General features: G+C 38.2%; 1 protein-coding gene across 11 annotated transcripts in view; it reads right to left on the reverse strand.

Moving 5' to 3' along the window:
- Positions 1-27174, reverse strand: part of LAMA2 (laminin subunit alpha 2) — a 471875-nt gene that overhangs the window by 293712 nt on the left and 150989 nt on the right. For all 11 annotated transcript variants that reach the window (XM_039324668.1, XM_039324684.1, XM_039324648.1 and 8 more), the window contains exons 8-12: positions 23081-23259; positions 22539-22638; positions 19982-20142; positions 16419-16559; positions 10896-11069 (exon numbers count right to left, since the gene is read on the reverse strand). In XM_039324668.1, the coding sequence (XP_039180602.1) occupies positions 10896-11069; positions 16419-16559; positions 19982-20142; positions 22539-22638; positions 23081-23259 (755 nt within the window). The remainder of the gene's footprint in view (positions 1-10895; positions 11070-16418; positions 16560-19981; positions 20143-22538; positions 22639-23080; positions 23260-27174) is intronic.

Consider the following 27174-nt stretch of genomic DNA (forward strand, 5'->3'; position numbering starts at 1 on the left):
TCTCTTGCAGTTTTCCAAGATCATTTTGTCTATTAGGAGTTGATCTTTTGTTCCTCTGCTATTGGGGCGGTTTCCTTTCTGCTCAGGTGGAAAGAGATTGTTTTCAACTAGATGCTGTTGCACTGCATCAGCTACTACACCAGTTAGTAATTTGAAAGTTGTTGGTAAGCAGGTAATTGGCCTGTAGTTACCTGGTGTTGCCCCTTTTGCTGGATTTTTCATTATTAGGTAGGTTTTCCCAGTTGTTAGCCACTTTTCAATTTCTCCTCCTTGTAGTATATTGTTGAACTGTTTGGCAATGAGTGGGTGTATAACAGTTAGATGTTTCAACCAAAACCCATGCAGTTCATCTTCACCTGGTGCTGACCAATTTTTGATTTTCTTTGCTCTTTTTTCTACCATTTTTGTTGTTATTACTAGTTCTTTCATTTCAACTTCTGTTTTATTTGCATCCACCTCTTTTAACCAAGCCGCATCCTTGTTGTATTTCTTTGGGTTATCCCATATCTGCTTCCAGAACTGCACTGTTTCTTCCTTGTCAGGTACTGACTGATTCCTTGCAGTTTCTCCATTGATGGATTGGTAGAAACGTTTCTGATTGGATTGAAATTGGAGGTTCTGCCTATAGTTTGCAATTCGAGCTTCATATCTACTGATTTTCCTGGCTATAGCTGTTATTTGTTGCTTTATTATTTCCAGTGCTTCCTTGATCTTCCTTGTTTCTAAGTGGTATTTCTTGATTAGGTATTCTTTGGTCTTCTTGTTCTTCAGCTTCTTTTCTTTCATCTGTTCTAGCTTGCTTGCATGTGATCTTAACTTGCTGATCTTATTTTCTAGTCTAACCTTCCATTTTTCTGGTGCACTGTTTGTTTTTCTTTTTTGTTGATTTTGCATCCCAGGTATTCTGTTATAACTGCAGCTGTGCTGTACATTAGTTGGTTTGTTTCTTGCAGTGAATTGGTGCTTATACTTGATATTGCAGTATTTGCATCTTTTAATGCTTGTGCTAGCTGTTTCTTTGGAACAAGCTTCAATGCAGGCAGCCTTATTCTGTTGTTTTTGTGCTGTTCTAGATGCTCAGTTATTCTTTGTTTCAATTCTTTTATTTCTTTAGTTAGAGGGTTTTGTTCTTCCTGAGGAAGAGGTGCCTGGTTTCCAAATGAGAACAGTTGTATATCTCTGCTGGATTCCTTCACTGCCAACTCCCCCTGGTTTGCCTCTACATTCTGAATTACTTCTGGTAAGGCTTTGATTTCTTTGCCCTGGGTAAACCTTTGCAGTTCATCCAATTCTGTTTCTGTGAATACTTTATTTCGTGTTATAAATCGGCATTGATCTGCTAGTCTCTGTTCTGTTATTTCTGATTCTGGATGTTGTTCTTTCCAGAACTGGTGCATTCGTTTTAGATATCCTCTTCTTGTTACTACAGATCATTATTTCTTTGTTTTCAATCACTGTGTATCTGCGACGGGTAAACATCTTTTCTTCCAGTAGTTCTGCAGCTGCTGGCCCTGGTTGCTCAGCCAACAGTCCTGAGTCTTGTAACCCATTTTTCACCAGATATCCAGGAACTCCAATATCTAGCGCGGACCTTGTTAACCTGGGCGACGTCCGAGCCAGTATGGCATTCTGCAATTTACGTCCCACCATATTTTTTATGGGAGAGACACTCTTTGTCTGACTCCTCTGATGAGACCTGTCCAGTATGGTTGAACCTCTGGCATAGCTCTCATCTTCCTCAGAGTACTAGTGCCTCACTGGGGGTCAAGGTAGTGCCTCACTGGCGGTCAAGGTAGTGCCTCACTGGGGGTCAAGGTAATAATAATAATAATTATTATTATTATTATTATGGATCATCGCACAGTCAGCCAGATGTTTAGACTGGATTTGGCATTTTGTCTACCTATCGAGTCCTTACCCAGGATCTGGGATAGGCAGATGTGTTTTGATGGTATTACAGGTATCGTCGCAGGATGGAAGCAGTTCCTAGTAAGGCCGCCTTTTGCAATTGACTAATAGCGAATTTGTCAATGCCAATTGTGTTCAAGTGGTGCTCCAGTTGTTTTGGGATTGCACCCAAGGAGCCTATGACTATTGGTACTACCCTTGCTTGCTTTTGCCACAGTCTTTCTATTTCTATTTGTAAATCTTTGTATTTTGTTATCTTCTCCAGTTCTTTCTCGTCTATTTTGCTGTCTCCAGGCACTGCCATGTCCACTATCCAGACTTTTTTGTGTTCCTTATTGACAATTGTTAAGTCTGCGGTGTTATGTTGCAGGTGCTTGTCTGTTTGTGCTTATTATTATTATTATTAATATTATTATTAATATTGTTCTGTATTGTCTCGATGTTTTTATTAATAATTATTAATAATAGTACATTTCCTAGAGTTTATCTAGATAGAGTCAATGGATACAGTAAACTTAATAAATAAATAGATAACTTGTGCCTTCCAAAATAGTTGATAAGCTATTTCAACAGTATACAACATAAAACAGAACAAAAATATTTTATGGATTCTTGTGATGCTGTTTTCAGAAAATGAAGTCTTATTCATGGAATTTGCTGAATATCACAAGCAGAACAATCCAGAAGATTAATATCATAGCAACTTGAAATCAGAATTTATACTCAAATTATTTTGAAAATAATTAAAAAGCAAGAATGAATACTAGCCAATTAACAGAATAATCCAGTGTTTGTCATGATTGCCTGAAACCTAACAAAAAGCACTATTATTTCTTGGAGAGCTTTATTCTTTCAAAGGTCTCTGGCTAAAGATGTCTCGATAAGTCAACACAGCTTCATTAATCCCTAGAACATAATCTAGGCTGCATTTTATAATATGAATTTCATTAACTTTCATTAGTGCCAGATGCTTGGCTATTCAAGGAAAGGATGGGAAAAGGCCAACTTCACAAGAGAGCTTCAAGTTAATGACAAACCTCTTTAGAAAGGAAGCATACATGAAGAAGAGATTTTTCAAAATACAGTGATTTGCTGGAAGTTTTATCAACTTCCTTAAAAATATAATTTCCTCTGAGCCTCAAGAGACAACAATGGGGTAGGAAAGCAGGAAAAAAAAATCATCCTTGTGAAGCATAGAATTCTGGGACTAAATCCCCTTTTCTATCCCTACATAGAATGAAATGTGTTGAATTATTAAATGTGCTTTTTGTTGGGCAGCTGACTGTTATCTGTAAAGCATCACCCATTTTCTTGAGGAAAACTGAAAACTGACAGAGTTGAGCCAATTAAGGCTAACTGTGTTCTCAATGAATTGTGACCAATCAATGGTAATAGCTTATTATGATGATAAGGGCATCCATCTCTTAAACTGAAGGCCAAATACACACTTCAGCAGCTTTCCTGATTCATAGACCATTACCTCACAACTCTGGATTGACAAGAGCAACAGTAGCATAAGCAAAAATGAACATAGACAATTGTTTTACCCTGCTGATTATATTTACAGGGTATAGGTGTGTGTATGCCTGTGCATGTGTATATAGAATTATTTTGTTTTTCTTTTTAATGGACCTGCCTAAATATTCCCTATTTTTACTAGCAAGATGTCCAGCTGAAAGTACTTATACATTTGCACTCAGGCATACAAGTTTCTCATGGTGAACAAACACATGAGACATTTAGATGTATTTCTGAATGGCATTTTTAACCCTGTTTAAATTTTGCAGTGTTAGAAATGTTGTTGTTGTTAATTTCGAAGTCGTGTCCGACCCGTCGTGACCCCATGGACAATGTTCCTCCAGGTCTTCCTGTCCTCTACCATCTTCTGGAGTCCATTTAAATTCACACCTACTGCTTCAGTGACTCCATCCAGCCATCTCATTCTCTGTCGTCCCCTTCTTCTATTGCCCTCAATCTTTCCCAGCATTAGGCTCTTCTCCAGTGAATCCTTCCTTCTCATTAGGTGGCCAAAGTACTTGAGTTTCAACTTCAGGATCTGGCCTTCTAAAGAGCAGTCGGGGTTGATCTCTTCTAGGACTGACCGGTTTGAACGCCTTGCAGTCCAAGGGACTCGCAGGAGTCTTCTCCAGCACCATAGTTCAAAGTGTTAGAAATACCCAACATTTAATAATAGTAGAATATTCTGCTTCTGATTTGAGAAGTTTGGTTTGCTTCCTTTTAATCCAATAAGTGCTCTCTCTGAGATTCATTTAGGGAATGAAAGAAAAGGGGGGTTAGAAGATGCTTTCCTCGTGGTTTAGAATGCACGAAATCTCAAGATTTATGGACATTTCAGCAAAGGCAAGAACTTTTCAGGACTCCATTTTGTATTTGCAAAAAAAGTTTCTTTATGGCAACCAAGATCCAAGCTACTGTTTATTAGGAAATGAACTGGAGTTGTTTGCTTCTTTTTATATGGATACTAACTGAGATAATTTAGTAAGAGATATCTTCAAACTGAAGATGAAGACCCACTGACCTCCTCAAAGATGTATCTCAAAAAGCAATATCTTCAAATTGAAAGTGGATCCCATTGACCTGTTCAAAAACAAATCTACAAGGTCTGTTAATAACCAAACTGCTAAGAAGATGTAGATTCCTCCATAATTGTACAGATCAATGTCCTGAGTATATAATTTGATGTGGCTGAATCTTCTCCTTGAGGCTTCAAGGAGAAGATCCAGCCAAATCAAATTATATATTAAAAATCTCCAATGATGGAGCACCCATAATTTCTGGAGGCAAATTGTTCCACTGGTTAATTGACCTCACTATCAGGAAGTTTCTCCTTAATTACAGCTTGCTTCTCTCTTTGATCAGTTTCCAACCATTGTTTCTTGTCCTGCCCTCTGGTGTTTTGGTGAATAACGTGACCCCCTCTTCTTGGTGGCAGCCTCACAAATACTGGAATACTGCTATCATGTCTCTCCTATTTCTTCTTTACTTTAGACTAGTCAAACCCAAGTCCTGTAGCCGTTCTTCGTATGTTTTAGTCTCTAGGCCTTTAAGCATCTTAGTTGTTCTTCTCTGAATTTTTTCCAAACTCTCAACATCTTTTTTGTGATATGGTGACCAAAATTAGCTGAAGTATTCCAGGTGTGGTCTTACTAGGGAGTACTAAAACTTCGTGTGATCTTGATTCTATGCCTCTGTTTATACAACCCAGGATTGTATTAGCTTTTTTGGCTGCTGCTGAACACTGCTGGCTCATAGTCAAGTGATTGTCCACTAGGACTCCAAGGTCCCTCTCACAGTTACTGTTTTTAAGCCAGACCTCGCCCAACCTGTACTTGTACCTTTGATTTTTCCTGCCTAAATGTAAAACTTTGCTTTTCTCCACACTGAAACTCATTTTGTTGGATAAGGCCAATTGTTCAAGTTTGTCAAGATCTTTTTGGATCCTGAGTTTGTCTTCTGGGGTGTTGGCTATTCCTGCCAGTTTGGTGTCATCTGCAAATTTGATAAGTTCCCTCATCTAAGTCATTGATAAGATATTGAAGATTACTGGCCCTAAGACAGAATCTTGTAGTATCCCACTGCTTACTGCTCTCCATGTGGATGTAGTGCCATTGAGGATTACTCGTTGAGTAGGGTTTGTCAGCCAGCTACAAATCCATCTGGTGGAGATGTTGTCTATTCCACCTTTTTTTAGCTTACTAAGGAGTAGGTTGTGGTCTACTTTATCAGATGCCTTACCGAAATCTAAGTATACTATATCCACAGCATTTCGCTGATTTACTAGTTTAGTCACTTTATCAAAGAATGAAATAAGATTGGTTTGGCATGATCTGTTTTTAACAAATCCATGCTGGTTACGAGTTATAAATTTGTTTGCTTCCAGTTGTTTGCAGATCTGGTTTTTTTATTATCTTTTCTAGGATCTTCCCAGTTAAACTGATTGGTCTGTAGTTTCCTGAGTCTGTTTTTTTCCCTTTCCCTTTCTTTTTTCCCTTATCAGTCCTTTTCCAGTCCTCAGGTACTTGCCTGATGCTCCAGGATTTATGAAAGATGTGGTGCAATGGTTCTGAGATAACATCTGCCAGATCCTTCAGAACTCTGGGATGTAATTTGTCAGGTCCCAGTGATTTATATTCGTCAAGGTCAGATAGGTGTTCTCTTACCATTTTCTTGCTTATTTTAATTTTTGTTTCTAGATTGTCTTCTGCAGTGTTTTTTTTTTGTATGTTGGGCTATAGTTTCTTATATACATACATACAGTCACACACACACACACGTATACACACGTGTGTATGTATGTATATGTGTATAGACACATACACATGCACACACAGATACATACATTCTTAACTAACTTATGGAATAGTCTGAAGAAACTGGAAAAAGTCAAAGGATTGATGGGGTCTCATCCATGCAAATATTCACAAAGCAAGACTTTTCTCCTATCTAACTGATCTTTTACACATAAAATATATGCACTTAATTACAAGCATCTTATTACCCCTTACAACACTTATTTGTCTCAATGCTATTACAATAGAGAGAACCAAGGACTTCTAGGTTATTTGTTTCTGCTTCTTTTATTTTATTTGTATTATTGAATCTTACCACTTGGGAGAACATACCATGACTGCCCCAAGAAGTATGCAGTGTTCTTATTTTGCTGCTTGCCAGTAGATAAATAAAATAAATTCCAAGTCCTCAGAAAGTGTTAGAAAAGAAACTTTTTTCCACTGGTGCACTTCTATTTCAGGATTCTTGCCCTTTCATTTTTCTTCCAACCATGCTGTCTGATTCCCAGTCTTATGGATGGCAAACCAAAGCAGATTAAATAAGGAAAAGCTTTAGGTTTATTCTTTATGAGGGACATTGTGCAAATCCAGTTGTAAGTGGTCTTGAGAATAATTTGGAAGGCTAATGTTCTAAACAAATAAATTTGAACATAACAAAATAGCTCTCTACAAATAGTATATACATTGAAATAGCAGGGAGGAATTTCTGGGAGAGTAAATCAGCAGGTGATTTAGTTCATCAGGTCATAAGCAGTGGTGGGATTCAGCCAGTTCACACTATTTCGGCAGAACTAGTAGCTAATTTTTTGTTGCCCAGGCCCAGAATTGACTTCCGGAAACAGCATCCATAAAGAGAACTGGTTGTTCACATATTTGAATCCCACCACTGGTCATAATACAGTACACTTTAAGGGCACAATGATGGAGAGAACTGATTATCCGTTTAAGCAATTAAACCAGACAGACACGGAGGAAAAAAATGGATAGATACTGTACAATGAAATTATAATTCCAGGCATAAATTCCAGAAAACCACATTCAGAAAAATATTGTATTATATTATATTGTATTGTACCATAACCAAATACAATCTAGAAAAACTGATATAATCCAGTTTTTGCTATTTAAAACAAGGCTTTATTGAATTTACCAATAATGACCTGCAATATTCTATTTCCACAGCAAGGTGCTAAATTAACTCCACTAACTGTGTCATCATGGCTGTAATTTACATGATATAACATTACAGTTAATATGTACTATAGTAATTTGCACATGTTTTCAGTAGTACTGTAGTATGAAAAAATTATATGATGCAGTTATTAAGGCAAATTGTTTCATTCTTACATAAGTTCTCTGACAGCAACTAAAGTCCTTCCAAATTACAAATGAAATAATGCTTACCATGCTCAATTGAATAACAGGCATTGGTTCTGTTATTTTATTTTCTTCTTTTCTTCTTGAGTAGAGTAGGAAGGAGAAATGATGTGAAAAATGTCGACCAGAAACACAAGAAATATTGAATCTCACTTGGAGCAAAGAACCAAAACCCTGCTCAAGACTCATGTTGAATATAGTTGAATTTCTTTGAAATCTATTGCCCTGGACAAAATGTCTATATTTTTTGAAAAAGATGCAATTGAACCTTTTGTCCTTTTAGTTTTTAACCAATATTTTAACCAGGAAGAAAAGATTAAAGGAGAAAACCCTTGAGATAACTACTTTGGGAAATGTTCCTGGAGATTTAAATGAATTCCAAAATGAACAAGAGAACAAAGGGAAAATCTCAACTGAGGTTTTACTTTGATGAGTAAACAGTTATGGACAATATTAACAAAACAGATTCCATTCTACATGACTTAATCTAATTCTACACTTCAGGAAGGATACTGATATACCCAAAGGAAATCATAGTAAAATATTCATTTCAGGACTATAATTTAGCACATCATCCCAAAATAGGCAACATATTGCTGGTGAAGGATATATTATGGAAACACATCAAAAACAACTTTGATTTAATCCCAAAATTTGTTTTATAATGACTAATAGGGGGCTTTTCCACACTGCTGCTTTAAACTGTTTGACTCTCGTGCATAAACCAGCTAGACAGGAAGTTTGATTAAGAAATCTTTTTTCTTAATCCTATTTCATTAGTGAACTTGTTTTAAAAAAATGGCCATCAAGAGCACAAAGTGAAAGTGATGGAGGGAAGAGGTTCTTGCTACTGTGCAGAGTAGTGAAGGTGTTTACTTATAATGAAGGCAGCAAGCAAATCCAACAGCATAGCTTGGATGGGAATAGCTGGAAAACACTACTTTTGACACATAGCAGAAGAGAAGTGATGAAAGTTGACTTCTTAGTGAGTTGGGGGGCAAATAGAGGGTAATGTCCAGTTTGTTCTAGTGGTTAAGGCACCAAGCTAGAAAGCAAGAGAGTGTAAGTTCAAGTCTCGCCTTAGCCATGAAAGTCAGCTGGGTGACCTTGGGCCAATCTCTTTCAGTCCAACTCATTTCTCACGGCTGTTGTTGTGGGCAAAATAGAAGGACAAAGGCATGTTGGATATGTTCGCCACCTTGACTTATTTGTAAAAATAATACTGGGATATAAATAACAAAGTAAATAAAAATGTTAGGCAGTTTTGCCCTTAAGGAATAGTCCAACCTCATTATCTGGATGGCATGGAGAGACTGGTCATGCAGACCAGCCCAAAGTCTGATTTATTTATCACTATCCAATCATAGGGATAATGCAACATTCAAAGGAGAGACAATTGTGTTAATTTTAGAAAAGGTAATTCAGTCACATCCAAATCAGGAAGCAGGATCCTTTTTTCATCTACATGCTTTAGAATTGGTGTGTTAATGGTCCATGTAGGTATCCTTATGTTTCAAGATCCCTAAGAGTAGAGACCTAAAGATACGCCTGCCATTCTCATTCTGAAATTTCCATATTGTCCAAATATGAAATATTCCAGAAGTTTTCTATCCTTCTTGACAATTATATAATATTAACATGGTTTTTCTTTAATCTTTGTTTTTTAGGAGGGGACAAATTATCTGAATTATTACTCTCTTACTTAAGAACAGTAACAAAACAAAAATGACTGGCCTAATTATCAATAAAGTAGGAATGCTAGGACCTGTGTTTATATGCTTCAAGTATATTTTAGTCCGCTTTATTTTTTAATAATGCAAAGAATAAGAATTAAGAAATATTTAAGAATCAATAAGAACTAGTGTAAGGGTGCGAATAAGACAGAGGGAGGGAGAAAATATGATATTCTTTTGATACTCATCTATTGAGGCATGATAGCATAAGTGGAAGCAGGCAATGGGGAGAGGAGAATGGGTAAACCCTCCTTCTCTCTGCAAGCCTTTCTTCTCTTTCTAACAGCCTTTTCTCTCTTTCACTAGGAGTACACAGAGTTCTTGAACTTAGCCTGGGACCACATAAAATAGGCTGATCTCAGGATGGACCTTCCCATCCCATCTGAAACATCTATAGCATTATTCCAAAGCTATTATTTTCCTGGGTTCCAAGATCACCGCAGATGGGGACTTCAGCCAAGAAATTAAAAGACGCTTGCTCCTGGGGAGGAAAGCTATGGCAAATCTAGACAGCATACTAAAAAGCAGAGACATCACCCTGCCAACAAAAGTGTGTATAGTCAAGGCCATGGTTTTTCCAATTGCAATGTATGGATCTGAAAGTTGGACTATAAGAAAGGCTGAGCGACAAAGAATTGAGGCCTTTGAACTATGGTGCTGGAGAAGACTCCTGCGAGTCCCTTGGACTGCAAGGCATTCAAACCCGGTCAGTTCTAGAAGAGATCAATCCCGACTGCTCTTTAGAAGGCCAGATCCTGAAGTTGAAACTCAAATACTTTGGCCACCTAATGAGAAGGAAGGACTCACTGGAAAAGGGCCTAATGCTGGGAAGATTGAGGCAACAGAAGAAGGGGACGACAGAGAATGAGGTGGCTGGATGGAGTCACTGAAGCAGTAGGCGTGAACTTAAATGGACTCCAGAAGATGGTAGAGGACAGGAAGGCCTGGAGGAACGTTGTCCATGGGGTCACGATGAGTTGGACACGACTTTGCAATTAGCAACAACAACAAAGATACAAGCAATGGGTCGGTTCTTGAGTAGCTGTGTGGATTTAAACAACATAGCAAAGACTATGTATCTTTTAACCACACATCACTTTTTTTTTATTCTAGGACAGAACACCTTGCACTGATGTTTACCATCAATCATGGCAGATTTTCTAGCATTCCCCCTTAATATCTGACCTGCTAGCAGCATCTGTACAAACTAAGTTGAGAAAGAACAAATGAAATGTGAAGGTACAGGAAGGGAGATAACACCACTTGAAAAAAATATACATCCATATAAAATAGACCCCCTAGCCATCTCATCATAGAAATAGTATTGCAAATTATGTGAGTTTTTCTAACATCTGCAACTAGAAACTGCCAGGAGGCTCTTAATGTAGAAATACTTTGCTTAGTCTACTTGCCCTTTGCCTTATTTTTCACTTGGATTCTCTAAATTACCATTAGTTCCTTTTAGCTAACAGTTTCACTGGCCAAATATTTATGTCACAAATGAGAACATTAAAAAAAATCATTTTTGATACAACAAATTAGCACTCAGTCGAATATCAATACTTACTTTGTTGCCCAAATAAGGACTCGGTGCACTCCAGTAATAAATAGGCTGCAGAACAGTTCTTGCAACTATGTTACTGATGCTCAGTTGCTGAGGTCCATCAAAACTGTCCTGCTGAGGAGTAAGTTTAGCAAGGCCCCGTTCATCAGTCAATTGCCAGCCACTCATGTCCATAATCTATGATAACAAAGAAAAATACTTGTTAACATTCATAATCTTCCTTCTTTTTTAAAAAAAAAATCTTTGTTTTTTGTCTTTTATTTGCTTTCATATTAATATTAACAATAATATCCCACTTTTATTTTCTCTCAGGGTAATGATTTAAAGGCTAAACAGCTTATGTAATGATGTAATGTAACATAAGGTAGATGATGCAATAATAGGAATAACTCAGCAGGGTCTGTGTCTGTTCCTTTAAGAGCCTGAAGGGAAGGCTTTTACTGCTGTGTATCTCTCTCATCCATTTCCTGCTGTAATTGCTGTGTTTGCTGAATCACCACATGTATGTATTTTGTTTCTAGTATATATTGTACATAGTGTAACATAAACCACCATTTAATACAAACCACTGTTTACTGTATTTACTCTGGGTTACCTCAGCACAATAAGACTGTGCATGCTCTGACATTTTCCACAATTCAAGGCAGTGTATAAAATCCTCCCATCTCCTTGCAACAACCCTTGATGGGTTGGGCTGAGAGAGAATGGCCCAAATGGATCAATCAACTTTTATACTTAGAGAGGACTAGAACTCATTAGAATAGATAAGTCTCCTGACAGTCCAGAACTTTAAGCTCTACACAAAACTGGCCCTTAATAATTTCTCATTTAATATTGAGAATAGGGTTTACTATACTTCTCCTTGAGAAAATAATTAACCAATTTCCCATACTTAGGCAAATCAAGAGTAACAGAAGTTTAAGTTTGTAGTATTAATTGAACACTTTTTCTGGAATACACATCAATGAAATAAGGAGAAAAGCTTCTTGAGAAGATATGATAAGGTCATACTATATACATTTTAAAAATCCATGGTTGATTTGAACATGGCAACACAAAGAAATGTTTAGTAGAACATTTCATTCTCATGAGTTTTAATAGCTCACTGAAGTTTTCACTTCATATCTGAGGAAGCTAAGAAATTAAAAAGGCAAAAAGGAAAAGAGTCATTTTGACTCATTATGATTTTATAGATGCCAAACTCGTAATGAGATTGAAGTTGCATTGAATGCATTGAAAAGAATGTTCATAATTAGATGCATTTCTTTATGGCAAAATTAGCCAAATTCTCTCTATATAAGAATAAGACTATGATCATGCACAGAATAGGAAAAAGGGAAACATTATCCTATTAATATTTCCTACAGAATAAGGATTTGCCTGACAATTATTTTAGCAAGAATCTGTAACGAGTCTCTGTCAAAACCAGACAGGGTTAGGGATAGGAATGGAAACTTGGCTTTCTGTGTGAGCAAGGAAAGAAAGAATAATGAAATCACCCAGTGACTGGAAATGAGAGAAGATAATGATGCACCAAGATCAGGGTATTAAAATCCAACATATTTCATATGAGAGGGCTTTTCTTGAAGGCAATGAGTGATGTTTCCTTCAAAGGGAAGAAAATTCTGACATGCCTTCTCCAACAACAAAAGCCTATTTCAGAATTACAGGAAAAACTTTTAGTCTTAAACCTTTGGTCCTGTATTTTTCCTACTCCCACCTTGGTTGACATCATTGGAAAGATGAGGGGCTGTTTGAGCTCATAGCTCACTTTCCCCAACTTCTATAACTGATTGAGAAAGGAACTGAAAAGAAAAAATCAGGAGGCAGTGGATCTACTGTATAGTATTACACTGACAGCATTTCTAATTGGAAAGAAGCTGGCTCCTTACAAAGAGGAAATAAGCTAGAATTGAAGAAGCTTCTTGGAGGAGAAGTGAAACATTTTCAAATGACAACAAAAACAAAAAAAGTCCAGTTGCCTCTTGAAAAAGTAACTTTGGGACATTCATTTTGTATGCGTATACAGTAAAGAAAGATAAGCATATCTAAGCCAGACATTTTTCCCAAGCTCAACTCAGTTAGAGCACTCTTAATTAATGAAATGCTTGAGGATAAGATGTCAAGCCCAAATTGAGCCAAATTATTTATCGCCTGAATTTACAAATTGCTTGCGATATCATGGTGAAGTACTACTTATAGGTCTATAAGGGAGTTAAGCCCAGAAGAGTGCTATCAGTGGACTTAATTAAGTGGTCATAGACAGTATAAGTAATAGGAAGTAATATGTTACATTACTAGCATTTTGGCAAAGCTTTTAAGCAGTATTGCATGATTTCCTTGCTTATGTTATGATAATCTCTGCTACATTTAACACTCTTAAAAGGTAATCCTTGACTTATGACCATAATTTCTGTTGCTAAGTGAGACATTTGTTAAGTGATTTTTGCCCCATTTTACAGCCTTTCTTGCCACAGTTATTAAGTGAATCACTACAGTTGCTAATTTAGTAACACGGTGTGATGTCTCCCTTTGGTGACTCCCCATATTCCTCCTCATATGTCAGGGGAGGTTGAGCCCATTCCTGGCATATCAGGAACTGGGTTGATTGATGGCTCTGAACAGCCATCCAAAAGACTTCAGCTGGAGAAAGTTTGCAGTGGCAGATGGCCAGTGAAGAGGATGAGGAAATGCCTTCTGCACCTAATCTGAGAACACGCAGGGCAGAAAAAATGCAGGAGCAGCAGAGGTCAGCCAGACTACTCAAGAGGAGAAGACCCCACCCATCTTGATGGGCTGCACCAGAAAGCTGGCTATTTATCACAGCAGAAACAGGGAGGTGTTGCTAGAATGTGCTGGTTTTCTAGCTGTTTGTTTGTTTGTCGTGATTCCTGCTTCACTCTGGATGGGCACCGTGTTTTGAATTGTGCCTTGGAGTACCTGAACTTTTTTTGCCATGTGATCTCTCTTGTGTGTGGATTTAAGTTTTACCTGGTGGAGTTATTTTGTTTGAACAACTTTCAATTGCTTTGTGGGCTAATCTTGGCCTGCTTATGGCTGGACTTAATTGGGATAGCTCTCAGTTTTGGTAAAGGGAATTCCTGGGGAATATTAAATAAACTCACTAAACCACATTCACAAATCCTTACCACACCCCTGGAAAGAAGACACGAGTCGACAAGTTCACAAGTGGCTGGATTAAATCAAGGAACTTCTGGCATGCGTTTAGGCAAGTAAACAACAATCAAAGTCAGCGCTGGGAGCAACCGCCTCCCAGCGCTTTATATTACACACCCCTCAGCCGGCCCCACCCCCTCTCACTTAACCAGCATCCGGTATGCACGGTTTTAAAAGCATCCAGGCAGAACACACTGCAACCCCAGTTCCTGTGTCCCTGCGTCGTTTGGCTGTGCGTCGGGCCGCGCTGTCAGCTTTCAGCTCCCTGCCGCTTGCCCGCACCAAACAGCTGTTCAGCGGCCTGGAACTGAGCCGCTCAGCTGTCTGGCAGGGAGATCACGAAGCTGACGTCTCTGCAGCCACATTCCACCAGGTATCATGGGACGGTCTGTCGCCGCATGCTGCTGGTCCCCACTACTGCCCCGCATGCCGTTCTCAGTCCCCTCCCCCTGCCCATTTATGTTGAGCCTGCAGAGGCTTGACACCACAGTTATGTGCATGGGTGAACAAGTGGGGCAGCACACACGGTTGTTTAGTGACTCTGGCTTTTCCGTTGACTTTGCATGTCAGAAGGTTGCAAATGGTGCTCACATGACCCCAGAACATTGCAACCATCATAAAGATGAGCCAGTTGCCAAACGTCTCAATTTTGATCATATGAACATGGGGAAGCTGCAATGTTTGTAACTTTGAACAATCACTGCATAAGCTGTTCTAAGTTGAGGACAACCTGTAATGCAGTCTTGTTTTGGTTAAAAGTTGTTACATTGGAAGAACACCAATACTTTATTCATGAATAAAGTAAAATAAGAACGTTAAACAAGTCATGTTCAGAAGTTAAGTCTCAGCCTTAGCAATAATCCTGGGATTCACCTTTCTTGAATAACCAGCTTTACTTGCTCATCACTGTTTGCAGTTGTTACTGAATTGTCAGTTATGCAAAAAGTGTCTCAGCGTGTAACATGGAATAATTTCATTACAATACAAAATGTCATATATTCTGATAGGCATATCAGGTTTAAAGTCTCCTTTGTGATCACCTACCATCCTATAATCGTCATACCTTAGCATTACTAAAGACTGTATGCAGAAAGGTTCACTACTTCCTTTCCTATTCTCATGTATCCAGATAAACTGTAGCCCAGTGGTTCTCAACCTTTTTAATGCCGCAACCCCCAACCGGTCGTAAGTCGAGGACTAAACCGGTCGTAAGTCGAGGACTACCCAACCGGTCATAAATCGAGGACTTTCCCTGCCCGGGAGCGCTGCACATGCGTGGTGCCGCCCCCTGCGCCGACCGAGGTGTAGCTGGCAAGCAGCAGAGACGGAGCAGGCCAACCACCGGCTGGGCCACCAGCTAGCTCAGCCCAAGGGAGGTAAAGTACCCGCCAGAAAAGGGGGAAAAAATGGCAGACAGACTTGCTTGGCGACCCCCATGAAATGGTCAATCGACCCCAAATGGGGTCGCAACCCATAGGTTGAGAACCGCTGCTGTAGTCAATTTTATATTTTCCTGACTATACGTTGAAAGGATGATATCTGCCAATCAAGGGTAGCATTTATTTGTATTATTTTCTTCAGATAAGGATTCAGCACTTACCAGACAGTGCCCTTTCCAGGAAATATAATTTGGATTAAAAACAAAAATCTACTTACTCCTGGCCTGAGTTTCTCTGCCCAGTCCAACTCTAGGGCAGAGTGCTCATCTCCATTTCTTGGCCAAGAGAGTCATCGTTACTGAAGACATTTTCTGTGGTCAGCAGGGCTATATGTCAAAGCATGGAACACTGTTACCTTCCGACCAAAGCGGTACCACTGGGCTTCCCAGTGTTTACAGTACAGTTTGTTTCTGAGGCACAACTGTAAGCAACTAGACTGTGGGTTATCCATCTATGAATTATAAGATTAACTACAGATGTTTTTTTGATCCCACAGCATCCTGTGCATCACTAGATTAGATCTGGAGGATTAAGGAGTTTTCCAGAATAGAATGGAAGTTCAATTGTAGAAGCAGAATACATATTAATCTGTATAGATTTTTATCTGTCTATGTTTGAAAAATCACATAATTTCCATCTCTTTCACATATTTTTATAGGCAAAAACTAAATTTCCCTGAGGAAATTGTTTTGTTTGCATTTTTCACTTTGGTATGGATAATGGAACACCTCTCCAGTGTGAAAATTTAGAAAATTTGGCTTTCATTTCTAGGAAGAATCATGTTGTGTATTCTGAGGAGGGAAAATAGGCAAGTTAAAAAAAATGTCCACAGAGTGAGTTTCATGTTGAGATTTTATTTAAAATAAAATATACTCTCGTTGGATGTATGCATTTCTCTGCTTTTCCTTACCGTCCTGTAAGTCCACTGAGACTCTGTACAGTCATTTGTTATTCCTGAGCAGAAACATGCCTCACAGCCCTGGGGGTTTTCTTGCTGCAGGTTGAAGAAGCCGGCTTTACAGTGATCACAGTTCTTCCCTTCAACATAGACCTAGAAATTCAGAGGAGAATATTAGGTTTTTTTTTGTCATGCAGGAGAAGTAAATCTAGTTGCCTCTTGTTGCTTTTGCTTTGTTTAATGCAGTATGCATATATGTAATGATATATTTCTGTTAACAGGCAAGAGATAAAAGACCCAAAATTGCATCTCAGAGGACACTTAATGGTCCAGCCACCATTTTTAACTATTTTTCTGATTGGTCTTAAGTGCAACAGGAGACCATTACCACCACATTCAACATTATGACCAAAACAGGGATGTTTGGTTTGCATAGAGATATATTTATTGTGAAGCAAGAAATCACAATTCTAGTCCTTTGTAGTGTGCATAAACTATAGCAGCATCCCGCAACATAGTGCTTGGCACTAAGCAGTGGAAAGCTGTATACACAGTGTAGGGATCACTCTTTGACTTTGATTTATCTCATTTTCAAAAATGGGTGGGCTCTGCTTTCATTTGACTTCTGCTAAAAACAGTTGCAGGCCATTTCCAATAATACATTCCTTGTTCTACTTTAGAAACATGCAAATGTGTTGTTATTTAAAAAAAAAAAAGATAATAGGACCCTAACAGTCTAGTGCAGACATGTCAAACTCGCAATGTCACGTGACGTTGCGCAACGTATTGGAGCTTTTTCGCCATTGCTGGCAATGGGGTGGGCACAGCTCCGGTATGATGAAACCAGCCCATGGGCCGGCAGTTTGACACCCCTGCTCTAGTGTGCAGCTTCATTATGGCAACCTGCTTTTATATATGTTGATTGAACTGAAATATAAAGGGTTAACTATATATTTCTTTAAAGAGATAGTTAGAACAGATTTTTTCCCCCCTAATGTAAAATAAGCACAGGGATTTACCATGGGTTATAACTCCTTCTTGCTGTGGTCTCAATCTGGATCACAGTTTTTATGCCATAATGTCACTCTACCCTCCAATTCAGCCAAGAAAGGATTATTTTAGAAAGATGTTCATCAAAAATACTGTGCACATTATTATAATTGCTGCAGTATGGTATGCCAAATGTAGTTGACTGCAGGCCAGTGAAGGCTGACCCTTTTATGGAAATCACGATTCTCCAGCTACAGCCAGCACTGTGATTCTCTACTGATACACATCTATCAGAAATAATTCACTTGCCTTCCAGCTAAAGAATTGGATAAATGTACCAAAGCAAACCTAAAAGTAATTTCTGAACTGTACAATTTCTCATAAAAGAAAAGCAACAGAGGAAAGGGGTAATTTTTTTTTAAATAAATAGAAGAAAAGAGGGTATCAGGGCAGATGATATATATTATTATAACTTTCTAATCCTTTTGACAGATCCATTATTAAAAGAGATATCAATGAACAGCACCACTTTCTTTTAAATTAAAACAGACACAACCAGCTTCCAGAAAGGATGAACACAAGGTTCAGCAGTATTTATGAGGGATCGTTGTGGAAGCCTCCTTGAGTTAGTTTCATTTGTGTGAAGTTGACCTGTTCTCATGCTGCTTATTTGTGCTTACTATAAAGAAAGAAAATATGTCTAAGACAGAACAATCCTGCTTATCTGACCTCAAAGCTCTCGTCTCATCTTTGCTGATGTGTTTATTTCACATATTTATAGGGCCACCCATCTATCAAAGCCATTGTGGGAGGTGAATAGTGAAAAAAAACCACAAAATCAGAATATATAAGATAAGAAAATAAAATTGAGACTTCTAAAAAAAAGAAAAGAAAGAACTCTCACTAGAAGCAGGGACACCTGCATCTATTTCAGATCTTCATGGTTTTTCAGAAGACCACCAGGATTGAGCCCTACCTGTTTGGGGGAAATAGGGCTGCAATGAGGGAAACTCTGGATTCTCTTAATGACAAAGCTCTGTCCACAAGATTTGAGAGCTAAGAAAAAGCATCATAATTTAATTCTCCCATCTGAAATCAGAGCACTCCATTTCTTTAACTTCAGATAAGAAAAATGAAATCAGCAGCAGCAGCAGCAGTAGCAGCAGCAATAATAAACCCTGAAATATCTTCTGTGGCATTTTAACTTTCAAACAGCTTCAGTGTTGGAAAATATGCATATATTATATACTTCCTGAAATTAACTTTAACCCACATTTTGCTTTCAAGGGGAAATTATGCGCATGCTATTTGTACAAAAACACCTGCCTATGTTATTTTATACTGTCCTTATTACAAAGATATCTAACTGCAGCTAATAACATCCCATCTAGTCAAATTTCCAAGCCACCCAGATCCAGCAATTGTTGCTAATATGTGGTTTTATCTTTTGTAATGTGGCTGTGTTTTATTTCATTATTTGTAAAATACACCATAGTTCTAGCACACTAGAAAGGCACCTGGGTAGAAATGCATTAAAGGCTTTTTCTAGTGGTTTAAGTTAATCATGGCCCGTACCAGACCACTCTTATTCATATTGTTTTGTGCTCATGATAAAGTTGCCCAGCTATATCCTATCTTTTCTCCAAGAGCTCAAACCAAATTACAAAAGGATTTCCCTTCATTTTATCCCATCAACAACCAGATAAAAGTGAGTGTTCTTATAGAATACATAGACACAAACCTGGGTCTCCTTGATTCTAATCAAACATTATTTATGTATTCATTTATTATTTAAGAAACCTATATGGCCACAAATCTTATATACCATAACCTTGGGCAGTTCACAAAAATAGCCATGAAAAACAACAGTAAAACAACCTGTGTCAACAGGCTTGAGGATCCTAAAGAAATGGTGACTTGATGAGATGGCTACATTTACCTGCAATACCAAAGATGCTGTCTCTCCTATTCTTTTAAAAATATTGATATATGTTTGTTTGCTTGTTGTTAAATTATGCTATATTTTAATATGGTTTGCTGCAGGGCTCTGTTTTACTATGTGGCATTCAAAGTCGTATTTCTGAGATGGGCAGCTATATAAATATGACAAATTAATTAGTAAATGAAACATCAGAGAAAAACAATTCCAAGTATCCAAAATTCATTCCCCAATACATTGGCATTTATATTTCCTGAGCTTCAGGCTCTCACTAGCTCAATGCTCAGGAGCAAGACCCAGTTTTTCAAGGCCTTAGGGACAGAGATGGAGGGGTGGCTATTAGCAGCAGTTTCTTTCTGTTACAAGTTTTTCTATCAATATTAAGATAATGAAATAATGAAAAACAATGATGTTATATAAATTCTCCACTGTTATCTGTTTTACACAAAGCCATTATTTGGAAAAGAAATCTGCTTTAACAAGAATAACTTGCTGGCATAATTCTGAGTAATTACTTCAGATTAAAAGATCAAATCCACATCGGAAGAACTTCAAGGTGTCATGGCATTTTGATACCATGGCACCTCCAGAAATATTTACAAAAAAGAAAACATTGAAGAAAGAAAGAAAAAAATGCAACCCATACCTTGCACCTGCATGGTCCTTCGCAAGGATCATCATTCAAACTGCCTTTCAGAGAACAATTGCAGGGCACACATTGAGGAAAGTTTTTGTAACCCAATGCACACCGATCACACCTCTCTCCTCCAAAACCTGGTTTACAATGACAGGATCCAGGATGCATACCTGCAGCACAATCAAGCCAGAACCAAGCTCAGTATTATTAACGCAGTGGAAACCCAAATCTAAATGAGTTCTAACTGGGAAAGTTACCTAAGTGTGGAAAATTGTGATCAAAAAAAGATTCATTTCCATCAATGTTTAATGAGTGGGGAGAAGCCCTTCAAAAGATGATGTTGAATAATTGGCAATAAAAACAATTGAATTTATGGAATTTGGCAGGTTAATAAAAGTTTAGTTAATAAAAGGAGAGCTAGGCTGCAGCAATGATGCTGATACCATAATAATGAGAAATAGTTACTGAAGTAGGAAATGTTAGAAACAGTGGTGACATCATTGCATTTTTCTACCCATTGGGCAGTATAAGCAACTTGTAAGTATGGTGCCTGCCACATGTAATCTTATAGTCACTGTGCCTGCTACATGCACTGTGAGGCAACATTCTCTGGTTCCTATATTGCTTGTTCACATTTTGTGTCAGTGTAGTATGCTATACCTGGATCTTTTCCTCTCGAAAAAAAAAGCAATAATGATACCATTCTATATCTTAGACATGGAAGACCTGGGCCGATGCCACCATGTTCTAACTTTAAACGTGAATATACCTGAACTTTGATTTATTTTCCTTTACTGCACTATAGTCATGTGAGTTGCTTGTGAACAGCAATATAAACTTTTATCAGCATAAAAATACTGTTTAGTTTCTTGGCAGGTAGAGGTCAGAGGGAAAGTGATGCAGCAGAAGACATACAGTAAATGATTCAGGCAGTGCAAGATCAAAGTTTTTCCAGGGAAAATATCTATGTCATCTAAATGCCTGTGTTTATCTATAAAACTAGGTCCTGGCCAGTCTATGGATTCTGATTTTATAAAAACCTTCTGCAAACATGATAATGGAATCCTTTCTTTATTGCAGGGATAATGGGACTGATAAAGAACATAAAATGATCCTAGAGTATTTTGCTGCCATTATAACTACATCCCACAATCCTTTGCATTAATGCACAGAAAGACATAAGATATAAGCTAAGTTGACAAAAAGCCACTCAGTATCATCCCATCCCATTATCCTCCAAGAACAAAGTGTTCTTATTCCCCTTGGGGTAATAATTCAGAGATTTAAAAATTTTTTTTTACTTCAAATAAAAACTTTTCCTTACTGAAAACTGCCCGAGCACTAAAACAGTCTATTTCAATACTGAACACGTAATATGCAATCATACTCATCTGCAAATATGTCAAGAACATCTATTGTCAAAATAAATGCATTTTCCAACCTTTCCAAAGAAGGACTAACTTCTTCCAGGTTATATAGATTCAGTAAAATTGGGATCTTGGTGTTGTTTTAGGGGATATATGATAAGGCAACCAACATTTAACTCTCCCTTACTTTAATAAAGAAAGGGTTTCTGCAAATAAATAAATGAGTTTTTTATTAGAGTTACTAAACCTAAATATTTTATTCTCCCATAAAACCATACTGTACACCTTCATACTGGAAGGAAGTTGACCTTATGTGTTAAAGAAGACTTTTTATTTAATATATTTATTAGATTCCTGCTTCTTTTAGATTTTTAACTTTGGTGTAGTTTTTCATGTATCTTTTAAAAAATGTTTTAATATATTCACCAATGTGATAATATCAAAGAGATAATAGAATTAATACTATTCCATTCAATCTGCCTCATAGGAAAAAAAAATCCTTGTGAGGGCTGTGACATTCTCATCTAATCTAATCTAACAACAACCAATCCTAAAAAAATATTGTCAGCTGTTGTAGGCCACAATACAAACTGCCCTTACATATTACTAAGGCTACATTATAATTTACATAGTTCATAATGTGTCATTTCACAAATGGTCTTATTTTGGTTTTCAAGTGCAAATAAAAGTGGAGAAAATAATATTGGGGATTTGAATTATGTCTAATTACCATCTCAAGGGAAGAAACCCTACTCTTGGCAAAATGATTAAAAAAAACCTTTTAGAATGACGTAAATGTATGGTATTAATATACAGCTATTTTTAAAGGATAATTGTGGACTGCACATCAGGGAAAATATATTTTTTATATTTTCATAGAGGTCTACAACAACAACTCTTTTTTTTTTTTTAAAAAAAAAAAGATAAGATAGAGGAAAGAAGAAAAATTAAAAGTCCATTGGGGGAAAATTCCTGCCTTCATTTGCAAATGTCACAAATAGCAATACCAAAAGAAAACATGAGAGACAACAGCTTGGGTCTCTGAAGGGAAGCTCTGCGGGAACAGAGGCAAGCAGATTTCAAAAGGCTTTTTGCGAGATGATGTTTATCAGAGAAATAGCATGCTGAAAAGAAGCTACTGCTTAACGTTAATTTGGAAGATGTGGGACATAAAGTTTAATATCAGTCAAGCATCTCACCTCCTGTAGCTTGCTTTTCATCCTTGACGCAAGTGCCATCTAAAGACCCCACAGAATAACAATGACACGGCCGGCATGGTTGATGATTCTTTGGATGAACCTATGGAAGCAAAATCAAAGCAATGAAGCGATCTACTGGTCCTCCTGATCATGCCACTTAACCTAATTTGAAAGCTCAAGCACTATCCTTCCCTTTATTATAAAGCTGGAGAGATTCCATGATTACTTTCCTACTGATGGTTGCAATAATGTAACATGGATTTACTGACCAAAAATTAGATCTACACATTTATATCTTCATCCATGCAAACAGAAATAATAGCAGAAGGCCCTGTTCTCTCATTGTGTTTCTTTATATCAACACACGTTACTTTTATATTCTATGAGAAACTTTCCTTTAGGTTTTCCCATTTTGAAAAGCAACTAGAAGGCAAGAGAGACTAGAATACAGTTCACAGTGCTGTATTCCCCCCCCCCATTGAATATGGTACCATCTGAAATGATGTTTTGGATTTCAAAGAACAGAGTTATGGATCCTTTACCCCTTTTGGCCTGAAGTATCCATCAATGCACGTTTCACAATTGATGCCAGCAGTGTTCTGGGTACAGTTAATGCATATTCCGCCTCCAAGATATTCTCCATGGATATTCAAGCTCTGCTTTTTGTCTGCAACCATCTGATCATAGTAACATTCTTGTGCCTTCCCATGGCAGTTGCAAGCTAAAGAACGGAAGAAGTACAGTATATTAACAAGCATCACATCAGTCTGCATTCATGTAGAAACATCCCCCCCCCCAGGAATTTACGATATTCTTTCATTGTTTTGATCCTAGTTTACCAGAGAGTTTCAGCTCTTGGAATGAATAAGTAATCCTTCACATATTATGCTGTGGAGTTAGTAATAGTAATAGTAGTAAAGTTGGAAGGGACCTTGGAGGTCATCTAGTCCAACCCCCTGCTCGGGCAGGAAACCCTACACCATTTCGGACAAATGGCTGTCCAGTCTCTTCTTAAAAACTTCCCGTGTTGGAGCATTTACTGCTTCTGGAGGCAAGCTGTTCCACTGATTAATTGTTCTCACTGTCAGGAAGTTCCTCCTTAGTTCTAGGTTGCTTCTCTCCTTGATTAGTTTCCACCCGTTGCTTCTTGTCCTGCCTTCAGGTGCTTTGGAAAATAGCTTAATTCCCTCTTCTTTATGGCAGCCCCTGAGATATTGGAATACTGCTATCATTTCCCCCCTTGTCCTTCTCTTCGTTAAACTAGACATACCCAATTCTCGCAACCGTTCCTTATATGTTTTAGCCTCCAGTCCCCTAATCATCTTTGTTGCTCTTCTCTGTACTCTTTCTAGAGTCTCAACATCTTTTTTACATCGTGGTGACCAAAAATGGATGCAGTATTCCAAGTGTGGCCTTACCAAGGCATTGTAAAGTAGTATTAATACTTCACGTGATCTTGATTCTATCCCTCTGTTAATGCAGCCTAGCACTGTGTTGGCCTTTTTGGCAGCTGCAGCACACTGCTGGCTCATATTTAAGTGATTGTCTACTAGGACTCCGAGGTCCCTCTCACAGTTACTACTAGTTCATCATAGTATTACCTTCAAAATCACGCTAAGAGAAGGATCTTCCGTGGCTTTTCCAGATCTTCTGACAGTGGCAAAGTACCATTTTAAAATCTATGTAGACTTCCAATATTTTGTAAGTTAAATAAGTCGTTGAAAAAAAATGTACTAAATGGACGGCTATTATTAATGGAAATGATTCTGGTACTCTAAAATAACTAAATATGGTTGAACCCTTTTAAATTCTGCACTAAAACGATGATGGCACTTCATTTCGTCTGGTCAGTTATAAGTTATTATGGACTACAATTGCTTTTAAGCTTATGCCATAAAAAAGTTTTCAAGATGTTTTCATTACAACGTGCTACCATTAAAAATTGTCATTCACTATTAGTTCTAAGTTACTTATTAGGAGCTTGCATTGCATTATATTAACAAACAAACAAAAATTAAACAGACCTTTATGGATTACTCCCCTTTATGGATTACTGCCTTGTCGTGGCGAAGGAGCTTGCGTAACTCAATGAAGCTATAAGCTATGCCGTGCAGGGCCACCCAAGATGGACAGGTTATAGCAGAGAGTTCTGACAAAATGTGATCCACTGGAGAAGGAAATGGCAAACCACTCCAGTATCTTTGCCATGAAAACCCCATGGACAGTACTAAAAGGCAAAAAGATATGACGCTGGAAGATGAGCCCCTCAGGTCGGAAGGTGTCCAATATGCTACTGGGGAAGAGCAGAGGGCTAGTACTAGTAGCGCCAGAAAGAATGAAGCAACTGGGCCAAAGCCGAAAGGACGCTCAGCTGTGGATATATCTGTTGGTGAAAGGAAAGTCTGATGCTGTAAAGATTTTTTCTCCATAGGAACCTGGAATGTAAGATCCATGAATCAAGGCAAGCTAGACGTAGTCAAAAAAGAGATGACAAGACTGAACATCGACATCTTAGGAATCAGCGAACTAAAATGGACAGGAATAGGTGAATTTAACTCAGATGACCATCAGGTATACTACTGTGGGCAAGAATCCCTCAGAAGAAATGGAGTAGCCTTCATAGTCAATAAAAGAATAGGAAAAGCAATACTGGGATACAATCCCCAAAATGACAGAATGATCTCAATTCGAATCCAAGGCAAACCATTCAATATCACAGTAGTCCAAATCTATGCCCCAACCACTGGTGCTGAAGAGGATGAAATTGACCAGTTCTATGAAGCCCTACAGCACCTTATAGAATTAACACCAAAAAAATGATGTCCTTATCATCATGGGGGATTGGAATGCTAAGGTAGGAAGCCAAAAGATAACCGGAATAACAGGCAAGTTTAGCCTTGGAGTACAAAATGAAGCAGGGCACAGGCTAATAGAATTTTGTCAAGAGAATACGATGGTCATAACAAACACTCTTTTCCAACAACCCAAGAGACGGCTCGACACATGGACATCACCCGACGGTCAACATAGAAATCAGATTGACTATGTGCTCTGCAGCCAAAGATGGAGAAGCTCTATACAGTCAGTAAAAACAAGCCCAGGAGCTGACTGTGGCTCAGATCATGAGCTTCTTGTTGCAAAATTTAGGCTTAAATTGAAAAAAGTAGGGAAAAGCACTAGGCCACTCAAGTATGAACTAAATCATATCCCTGATGAATATACAGTAGAGGTGACAAATAGATTTAAGGAATTAGATCTGATAGACAGAGTGCCTGAAGAACTATGGATGGAAGTTCGTAACATTGTACAAGAGATAGCAACTAAAACCATCCCAAAGAAAAAGAAATGCAAGAAAGCAAAATGGCTGTCTGAGGAAGCTTGCAAATAGCTGAGGACAGAAGGGAAGCGAAAGGCAAAGGAGAAAGAGAAAGATACACCCAATTGAATGCAGAATTCCAGAGAGTAGCTAGAAGAGATAAGAATGCCTTCTTAAATGAACAGTGCAAAGAAATAGAAGAAAACAACAGAATCGGGAGGACCAGAGATCTCTTCAAGAAAATTGGAGATATGAAGGGAACGTTTCATGCAAAGATGGGCATGATAAAGGACCAAAATGGCAGAGACCTAAGAGAGGCACAAGATATTAAGAAGAGATGGCAAAACTACACAGAAGAACGATACAAGAATGAGGTTAATATCCCAGATAACCACAATGAGATGGTCATTGACCTCGAACCAGACATCCTAGAATGTGAAGTGAAATGGGCCTTAGAAAATCGGAGCAACAACAAAGCTAGTGGAAGTGACAGTATTCCAGCTGAGCTATTCAAAATCTTAAAAGACGATGCAGTAAAAGTGCTACACTCAATTTGCCAGCAAATTTGGAAAACTCAACAGTGGCCACAGGATTGGAAAAGGTCAGTTTACATTCCAATTCTAAAGAAAGGCAATGCCAAAGAATGTTCAAACTATCGCACCATTGCACTCATTTCACATGCTAGTAAAGGTATGCTTAAAATCCTACAAGCTAGACTCCAGCAGTATGTGGATCGAGAACTACCAGAAGTACAGGCAGGATTTCGAAGAGGCAGAGGAACTAGCGATCAAATTGCCAACATACGCTGGATCATGGAGAAAGCTAGGGAGTTCCAGAAAAACATCTACTTCTGCTTCATTGACTATGCAAAAGCCTTTGATTGTGTGGATCACAAGAAATTGTGGCAAGTTCTTAAAGAGATGGGAGTACCAGACCATCTCATTTGTCTCTTGAGAAACTTATATGCGGGTCAAGAAGCAACAGTGAGAACTGGACACGGAACCATGATTGGTTCAAAATTGGAAAAGGAGTCCGGCAAGGCTGTATACTGTCGCCCTGCCTATTTAACTTATATGCAGAGCACATCATGAGAAAGGAAGGGCTAGATGAATCAAAAGTTGGAATTAAGATTGCCGGGAGAAATATCAACAACCTAAGATATGCAGATGATAACACTCTAATGGCAGAAAGTGAAGAGGAACTAAAGAGCCTCTTGATGCGGGTGAAGAAGGAGAGTGCAAAAGTTGGCTTGAAACTCAACATTAAGACAACCAAAATCATGGCATCCGGCCCTCTCAATTCCTGGCAAATAGATGGGGA

Source organism: Crotalus tigris, unplaced genomic scaffold (assembly GCF_016545835.1).
Source record: "Crotalus tigris isolate CLP2741 ecotype Arizona unplaced genomic scaffold, ASM1654583v1 scf7180000017611.44802233496:7321179, whole genome shotgun sequence".
In the NCBI taxonomy this organism is placed as follows: domain Eukaryota; kingdom Metazoa; phylum Chordata; class Lepidosauria; order Squamata; family Viperidae; genus Crotalus; species Crotalus tigris.